General features: G+C 36.7%; 1 protein-coding gene across 2 annotated transcripts; it reads right to left on the bottom strand.

Moving 5' to 3' along the window:
- On the bottom strand, window positions 1–7,273 carry LOC123914730. 2 transcript variants are annotated; one of them, XM_045965911.1, is made up of 5 exons: window positions 6,870–7,273; window positions 4,108–6,679; window positions 2,145–3,863; window positions 999–1,248; window positions 1–915 (listed from the first exon to the last, which is right to left on the bottom strand). In XM_045965911.1, exons 2-5 carry the CDS (start codon window positions 6,550–6,552, stop codon window positions 335–337), a joined length of 4,995 nt encoding a protein of 1,664 aa, XP_045821867.1. In that variant the 5' UTR covers window positions 6,553–6,679; window positions 6,870–7,273; the 3' UTR covers window positions 1–334. The 2 variants fall into 2 exon arrangements, with proteins under 2 accessions (XP_045821867.1, XP_045821871.1); XM_045965915.1 differs by lacking the exons at window positions 1–915; window positions 999–1,248 and adding an exon at window positions 1,273–2,056 and having other exon boundaries at window positions 6,870–7,081.
- Window positions 7,274–9,196: the final 1,923 nt, after the last annotated feature.

Below are 9,196 nucleotides of genomic sequence, written 5' to 3'. Positions count from 1 at the left end.
TTTTCGTTCAAACCCGGTGTTGTATTATTTGGCCAATTTCTATTTTCATGTTGAATATTTGAAACTGAGAAGGGGAAGGATAAGGAAGGAGGGCACAAATGCCAAATGGGGAGGGGGGAGAATCTGTACAAATATAGGCAGCCAAAAACTCAAAAGACCTATACCGTGAGATCAATGCAACAGTAAATCTGAACAGAGCAGATCTCAAGCTGGAAAAAAAAGTTCAGATTAACAATGAAAGGGAGATTAACTTTGCAGCAATAAAATCTCCTCTTCGCAGCTCCATTTCCAGACAAAAAAGATTATTGAAGTTATCAAAGGCTCAGCTGTTGGTCTACCTACCATCACCAACCGCTTCGTCGGAAGCTTTCTTTGCTTCAGCAGTCATAAGAGCAACCATAGCCCTGTGAGTTGCTACATCTGCTCTAGAAAGCAATTTTTCAGCCTTGTGTCTCTTAAACTTAGCTGTCTTGCGTGCATGCAGAGCAGCATTTTCTGCTTCTCGCCGTCTATACTCTGCTTGGGCTGGACCATTCAATTGTTCAATCCTATGCTTGTGAGTGCCATCTGCTATGTACTGCCTGTGACCTGCTATGTCATAATTGACCAAGTTTGATCGAACCCCGTTTCTTTTTTCTGACACTGGCATACCCTGACCGTAAGAAGTTGGCATCCGTGAATCATTATTATATATAAATGACCCAAGTTTCTTGGACTTGCTTTTGTGAGGTTTCTGCATATGATTTTTGTAGTATGTATCATTGCTCATAGAATAATATTTCATGCTGGCAACATCCTGAGGGGAGAATACTCTTGGTGATGTCAGAGGCAATGGAGAATCGTCCAAAGAATCATAACTATGGCCTGGGTATACAAACCTTTCATCAGAAAATGCTAAGCCATTTGGTCTTCTTCCTGAGGTTACAACAGATAGATGTAAGGAGAAAGTTCTTAATTTGCTTTGAAGTGTAGTAATAAAAAATCAAATCAACTCTTACCAGTAGTGTGGAAGCCATCGTGATATCGAAAATTGTTTGTATGCCCAGAGACTGATATTTTCTTTTGAGATCGATGTTTTAATCCCTTGTTCTGTAACTCCAAACCTCTTGGTTTCAAACAGAAAGCAAACATAGGTGGCTTCTCCAAAGTTGCACCCTTATCCTGGCATCCGTTAGAAGAAAGGTTATTCTTGGTCACGGCTACTTCCCACTCCTTCAGTTGCTGTTGATATCGTTCCCACATAGGTGGCTGAAAAGCACAAAATTTTCAGGCAAACAATAAACAAGCATACACATACAGGTCATGCCAAGAAAAAGGCAAAGGTAAATTGCATAAAATCATCATACTTTCAGCCCATTGAATACAAAATTACACCCACTTTTATACTGTGGCAATTGAAATTAATCATCCGAAACTGTATCCAGCAACTAAATATATGCAACATATGCATATGTAACGACAGTCATGCAACCATTTAATTAAGGAACTGACACTTTAATCAACTCCGCTAATTAACATATAAGCCATGGAATTAGCATCCTAAGAAAAAGAAATTACCACCAACTGCCACATCAAGCCAACTGACTACAAAACCTACCATACAATAATGAGCACAACATTTATATTTTATTTTGGCACAACATACAAAACCAAAAACTACCATTTTCTGTCTACTACAATTGGATGTTATGGTAGAAGTTCAAAAGATTCATTGGCAGTGTGATGGTTTGGTAGCATTGTAGGGTTTTATAAATAAATGGACCAAAATGTCATTGCTTTTTAAAGTTAGGTGTTAAAACCATTCATCCCTATGCCATTTCTTCATACCCTATTCTTGGAAGCCTCACACAATACTATGAAAAACATTTAGCATTTAAAGTGGAACATATAACAAGCACCACAATTCCTTGTCCTAAAACACCTACCTTTTTTTCTCAAAAGGCCTCCAAGACATATATTAAGTGTAAGAAGCTAATGATGATCAATCCACTACTACAATACTAATCTCTTTTCTCACTCCCTTCTGTCATCCTACTCTTCAATCAGCAAAGCTAGTCTATCATTTCAATGAAAGCATTAAAAGGAAACGGAGATATTCCTAAAAACAAAAGGATCATAATATGAGCAAGGTAATTGAACAGTACCTGAAAGTGCCGTATTAAAGCCATTCCCTTCTTCTGCCTTCTCTGGTGCCAATGGTCATAAATGATTTTGACTATACACAAAGGCCCAACATTAAGCATGAGTTCCTCTATTTCATTTGGTGTAAACTGATCACGCAGCTTAGCAAATGCAGCCTTTTCAAGCAAGTCCATTGTCTTCTCAAACATCTCCTCTGTGATCCCATTCAAGTCACCATTGTACATTTCAGAATTTCGAATGTTTGAAAACCATTGCTCGTCCTCGCTATCCATGTCATACAGAACCCGGGATGGATCGAGAGCCATCTCAAAATCTGTTTCAAGCTGTCGGAAATACATAGAGCTCCGAACAAAAGTTACCTCGGATCCATTATCATCATTTTCTTCTATCAAGTGAACACCAGGAATAGGTATGTTTTTAACTGAAGCAGCACGGAGGTTCCGGTTGTAGCATTCCTCGTGCATCTCCTTGAATAGAGCCCACTGACTCCTGTCAGAAAATTCCAATGTCCAATCCTTCCCTCCTTTCCACATCATTGCATGTGTATAACGATTTGCTGATCCAGGCTGCATAAACTGATGTGCTTTGTATGAATACCTTGAAACTCCTAAAAGTTTTACAGAGAGTTTCCACTCATTATGTTCAAACAGCTCCAATACAACACGGGAGCCATATTCTCTCCACCCTTTATCACCAACTGTAATCAAGACATTTGCATCACAAGATAAGCATTCAAAATTCTTTTCAGGGGCCCTAGCAACATCTGAGGGCTTCTTTTCACTGGCCTTTCTAATTCGTTTGTTAGGAAGCCCTTTCTGATTATTGATTCTGTGCTTTGAATTTAATTCATACCCTGCAAATGGTACTGAATATGATACTTGGGTACGCGGCTTTTTGGGTCCATTGCTAAAATCGTTGTAAAGAGAGTCAGTCTTGCCGTCAGACCATGCATGTGACTGGAATCCCAATGACAACGAATTATTCCGGTTCCGATAAGAACTTCTTGGAGCAGTTCTATTGGAGCTTGGAATACCACTTCCATTCATGTTCCAAGACAAATCAGGAGACTGTTGAGCATTAGGTTTCTCAAATTCATCAACTGAAGGAATTTGGACATGGAGATCACCATTAAAAGAACGAGAACCATCGCCTGCCTTATCCTGGTGTATCGAAGAACTTGAAGGTAATGATCCTAGCATTTTTGCTGAATGACTGGATTGTGATGCTGGTGAGTGGATATTACCAAGCCTCTCAGAACCATGGGAAATAGAAATTTCAGTCCCATGAAGACCAATATTCTGGTCATTATGAGAGACAACTCGATCACCACAGGTAGATGTACCGGCTAATTGATCTAACCCAGCACACAACAATCCATCACCTGCAGCACCATTTGACAAAGTAGCCGTATCTTTCCGCTGCATAATCTCTGAATTCCTGTTAGAGCTATCATCCATGTTGGAATAGTCACCTGTCACCAAGCCAGAATCTTCCTGGTCATCTGCTGGTACATGATTATAAAAGCCTATATGAGCTGCCGACTGCTCCATCAGCAACTTAAGATGCAAACAGAGAAAAAATGAAGGTGCAGCAGCAAAAGAAAGAGCAAATGGAGGAAGCTTCCTCTCGCCGACATCAGAAGATTGGTGAGTATCAACTCGAGAGGACGCTTTGGAAACACCCATGATGTTAATCCCTGGCCTACTCCTCTTCCTCACTACCTGTTCATCCAGAAGTTGCATGATTTGATTCAAAATAAAACCCAACATAAGCTAACTTGCAGTGATTTTTAGAAATTAACATGTGCAATGTTGAATCAATAGCAATAAGGGTTAAATAATTACTAACAAATTAACTACTAACATTTGCCTGTAAAAGAAATTTGGCAAATAACTTTTCAAACAGCCAATGTGAAAATACCAAATTACCAATCAGGAAATAGAGGGAAAAAAAAGGAACAAGTACCTTGATTGATGAGGGCTCACTGATGGAAGCTGCGGTGGACTCATTTGATCCACGCTGAAGTGCCTGGATGTTATCGTATGTGCATTCAGATAGATGGAGCTGCTTACTGAGTAGGCAGTGCCTCTTGAGCTTAGAATCCAAGCACACCCAATTTGAATTCTTCAATCTGGAGAAATTATATAGTTCAAACACAAGTGGCTGCTTGATCGCATGAAGACTGGAAAGCTTGAATCCAATAGATGTAAACGGAAGCTGCAAGTGCAAGTCACTACTCCCCAAGGGAGCAGGTTGATGGAAAACCGTGAGGACAAAAAAGACAAGGGTTGCAGCCATCTTCAAGCAGCCTTCAAATAATAGAAATCTCAACCCAACCACATTATCAACAAAAAGCATCTCCAAACAAACTCTTGGCCACTTCGTCACAACTGTACCATACCGAAGCAGAAAAACAGCATAGAGAACCCACAAATTTTCGGATTGAAACGCTTCTTTTAATATCAGCCTTATAGGAAAGTGTAAGTCAAATTTGAATGATGCTGACCCCATGTCCCAAAACACTTTTGATACTCCCTCATTGTAATTGAACCACAGCGGCCCCTCAAACATCCTGCCACTTGGTTCTTTTACATTCTGAATCCCACCAACCACATGATCACAGGAAATAGAACAGGGTGTACTTACAATGATGTGTTTCTCTTTGGGCACAGGAGGCGACATTGGAGCTGACCTTCGAAACCGCTTCCTAACATATACAGCAGGCTGTTTGCGATCTTTAATTTGAGTGGCGCTTTGCAATGAGGAATTCTCCCTCAAATTATCACCTAACTTATCTTGTGATAAAGAACCACGAGACAAATTATTTGTAACACCCCTAGAGGAATTTTTAGTTGCATTTCCCTTTACTGAAACAGGTTCATCATATAGCAATGATGAGGTTGTACTTGGATGTGTCACAGAAGTTTTCTGTTTCTTAATGCCGTGATTAGAAGATGACTTAAGCCGATGAGAAGATCGATTAAACCACGAAATTATAGGCTCCGAGTCCATAGAGCTCCCACCACAGCTATCATCGTCCTTAATCACTTCTCCCTGCCTTTCTTCTCTGGACTTGCTTCCATTTTGCTGATCAGACCTTCTACTTTTTGTCAAATCCCTTCTCCCCTTTGTACGTCCAGGAACTTCATTACGAAGTAACAAGAGTTTGAACCTCTCAGTTTGGAGATCAATCCATTCTACATCTCGGTCATCATATTTGACATGGTGAAGCTTTTTCTCCTCGTCATAATCATCGACATAGCCATAATACCAACTCTGATCCAAAGGCCAAAATACTTTAATTCTACGTTTCAGTGCCCAATATGCATCTACATTACCAGGCAGAATTTCATAAAAATGGCGCCTCTTCCTGGACTTCTTTTCCTTATCTTTGCATTGTGCCCTTGGCCTCAAATGTCTGCCGGCGGTATCAACTGAAGCTGATTCTGAACCCGACCGAGACTTTGAGCCATGATTAACAATATTTCGACTTGAAGGTAGCAAAAAGGACAAATCATTTGCTGATGGCAGGGGAGAAGACTTGCTACTAGAAGAAAACCCAGTACAGCTTGGATCAAACCTTGAAGAAAGCATCCTTGCTGCATTCTCCTCAAGATTTTCCTCATCATCTTCACGCAAATCAACAGATATTGTACCGCTATCAATCAAAGGCTCGCCCTCCTTGGAAACCCTAGGTTTATCTGAAGCCAGAGCCTTTTGCTTCCTATCCTTCTTTTTTGACTTTTTTAAAGATGAATGCCCACTATTTACAAAAGAGTTAGGGACATGATCCCCGTTCTCCTTGACACGCTGAACTGAAATTGAATTTGAATCACTATTCCTATTTTCCTTAAACTCGTCAAAACATTTCTTCAAATTAGTCTTTGAAGATTGAACTGCCCTACCTGAATCATCACTACCTAACTTAGGCACCAGATCATCATGGCCAAACTCCTGAGCAGGATCCTCTACAGGATTCGATGATTGACCATGATCAAATTTCTTCCGGCCCACTAAAGTCCTCTTACGCTTAGGAATACAAACATCACTAGCAACACCTACCAAAACTCCATTAAGCCCACTACTGCTATTAATTCCTTCATTCACTCCCAATTCCAGTTCACCCAAATCGTCCCCACCAGAACTTGGCCCTTTCTCACTTACTTCATCAACAACCTTCTTCCCACTACCATCAGCATTTTCTAAACTACTTAAAGACACTTCCTTTCTAGCCTTCTTTCTTTTATTCCTCCTCTCCTCACCACCCCCAGTACTACCACTACCCTTCCTCTTCGAGCTTTTCTTCAGAGCCTCTTCTGTCAATTTTGAATTATATAAACTTTTAAGATCCAAAGATCTTGATTTCTTAGGAACTTCAGCACCATTAGAGTTATCTTCCCTACCTTCCATGAACAATAATCAACAGTACAAACCCCCCCAGACCAAATTTCACCTAATTTTCACATTCCATCACACACACCACTACCCAAAATTTCACATTCCATCATACATAATGCAACATGCATTTTCTTCAGATCTGAAAAACCAACCAGGAACAAAAATTCACAAACAATACCTCAAAAAATCGAAAACTAAACTGATCATATCTCATAACCCCCATGCAATGTACTTATATACCGAATCAAACACCGCCCCCAAATCAAATCAACAACAAAATTAACCAAAATTAGCCAAAAATAATCAAAATTGAAAATTCACAAACATACCTTACGCAATAGCCGATTCATTCCATGTCACGAAGATCAAAAGCCCCAATTCATAGATTATTAGGGTTTGAAAATTCCTATGTCGCCGATTTGAAACCCTAACTGAATCGTTTGAAATTGAAAATAAAAAAGAATATAATTTCTATTCCTCTTTTTTTTTCTCTTGTTATTTTTAACCGCGAGAGAAAATTAGGGTTTCTTTCTGGTTTCACAGAGTTTATATTGAAAAAATTGAAAATACCCCAAAAAAATTGAAAAATGACAGAAAAGGAAAAAGAAAATGATAGAAAATGTGGATCAAAGGGATGAAGCGACACGTGGATGACCATAAACCGTTGGATCAAAATATTTTGATGGGTTGTGTTTCTCTGTGTTGAGGTCTATGGAAAAAAACTATGTTCGATGTTCATGAACTTATCATCAAACCAATGACTTTATCCTTTTTCCTTGGAATCTACAAAATATAATATTTTGTTTTTCTTCTTAATTAAGTTTCTTCTTAATTATAGTACAAAGTAGATAGAAAGAGAAAAAAATGCTGTCTTCTTTTAGATGGCAAATTCTTTTGTTTGAAATAAATATAAAATACTAAGGTTAAAATATAAAATGAAAAATATTGTTTTGAAGAAAAAATATGTTTTTGTTTTTATATTGAAATATTTTTAAGGAAAATTATATTTATAAATTGAAAAAATTTAAAAATAAAAAAATTTATACCAATATGTGTTTTTCGTTTCTAATTTGATCAGTGTTTTTTTTAATGCAACTAAAAATTAAAATTCAAAACATTCTTAACTTGTTTTTGTTACTTGTTTTCTATTTGTAATCTAAAAGACAAATAAATTACGGGAAAAAGTTTTTATTAAATGGTAATATTTTAAATATGTACGGAGAATAAATTATGAGAATTATATGACTAATTAGACTATAAATATTAGATATAAGTTTTAAAACGTTGTATTATTGTTTCTGTAATTGTAAAATAAAAATATTGGGTACATAATAGGGAGTTGGAGGTTGACAAGAAAGAAAACCGCAAAATTTTAATATTGAAATTTTTTAATATGAATGACAACGACCACATAACATGAATAAACTATGTAGATAAAAAATAGCTTCTACAAATAAATATAGTTGTTCTATGTAGTTATTGTTGAAAAAAATATACAAAGTAAATCGGGAATGGTGAGAGTAAAGTGAACATCCTTAGCTTTTTATTTTATTTTCAATTTTAGATATGTTTTTTAATTGGAATGTTTAATTATGGTTTTTTTAACTGAGTCAAATGAAGAGTTGAAAAACATCAAAGATTTTAACATTATTATAAAACTTAAAGTTCAATACATTAACATGTGTTAAATAACTATCGAGTAAATTTCTCTATTATATTATTTTAAAATACCATTGTTCTTTTAAAAAATACACATTTCATGAAAAATTAGACTATTTAAGAAGACAATTTATAGTAGAAGTGGAAACTTTTCTTTTTACAAAATATTTTTCTACGATATTCCATTCTAGCAACTATTTTATAAGAAAAAATATATATTAGCGTTGTTTACAAATACATATAAAATGGATTTATAACCATTAGATTTAATCTAATGGATGCTATATTATTTTTTTGGGTACATTATCTGATGGATGATATATTAATTTCCCTTTATTTGACCCCACACGCCTACTCTACTCGACTCTCTTTCTCTTCTATTGTTTCGCATATGGAGGAAAATTAGTACTTAAACATGAGTTTTTTTTAAAAAAATGGAAGAAAAAACATCAAGACGAGAGATAATATTGTTTGAGACTGTCTATCAATTTACAAAGATATATATCGGTTATTCTCATACCCAAAATAATACCTATGTAGTCTCCAACTCAAACCGTTGTGTTTTAAACTCGTTTTATCTACCAAGGTGCAATTGTCGAGAACACTTCATTCCATTGTCACTTTAAACTGAGGTACGAATTGCAATAGAGGGAGGTAAACGTAGTAGAGAGGGAGAGAGAGAGAGAGTAGGGTGAAACTTTCAAAATAAAATTTTAAAAAAATGATATGTTAGTGAGATTTTTACACAAATTTGTTATTGTTGGTTTATAATAATAATTTGGGGTTTTAGTACACTCGGTCAATAGAAAAAAAGAAAACAAAATAAAAGGTGGGAGAATAGAAACACAGTGAATATGAGTATCCTCCGCGCGCAATTGCAGAGATTAATCCTCTCTAGATAACTGATATTCATTTAAGGGGTTGACCTCTCCCAACAAATGTTTCTCCATATGCACCGGTTAGGGATCGAACCCAGAACCAAAATGAATATGTTATT

The sequence above is a fragment of the Trifolium pratense genome, linkage group LG1 (genome assembly GCF_020283565.1).
Source record: "Trifolium pratense cultivar HEN17-A07 linkage group LG1, ARS_RC_1.1, whole genome shotgun sequence".
NCBI lineage: Eukaryota > Viridiplantae > Streptophyta > Magnoliopsida > Fabales > Fabaceae > Trifolium > Trifolium pratense.
This window is presented reverse-complemented; position numbering and strand designations above follow the sequence as displayed.

Bases quoted from the DNA above. Each gene is read 5' to 3' on its own strand.
- LOC123914730 (XM_045965911.1), bottom strand. From the start codon at position 6,552: ATGGAAGGTAGGGAAGATAACTCTAATGGTGCTGAAGTTCCTAAGAAA. The intron at 3,864-4,107 runs GTACTTGTTCCT...CTGGATGAACAG, and splicing joins GTGAGCCCTCATCAATCAAG to GTAGTGAGGAAGAGGAGTAG. The intron at 1,249-2,144 runs GTACTGTTCAAT...TGTGCTTTTCAG, and splicing joins CTTTAATACGGCACTTTCAG to CCACCTATGTGGGAACGATA.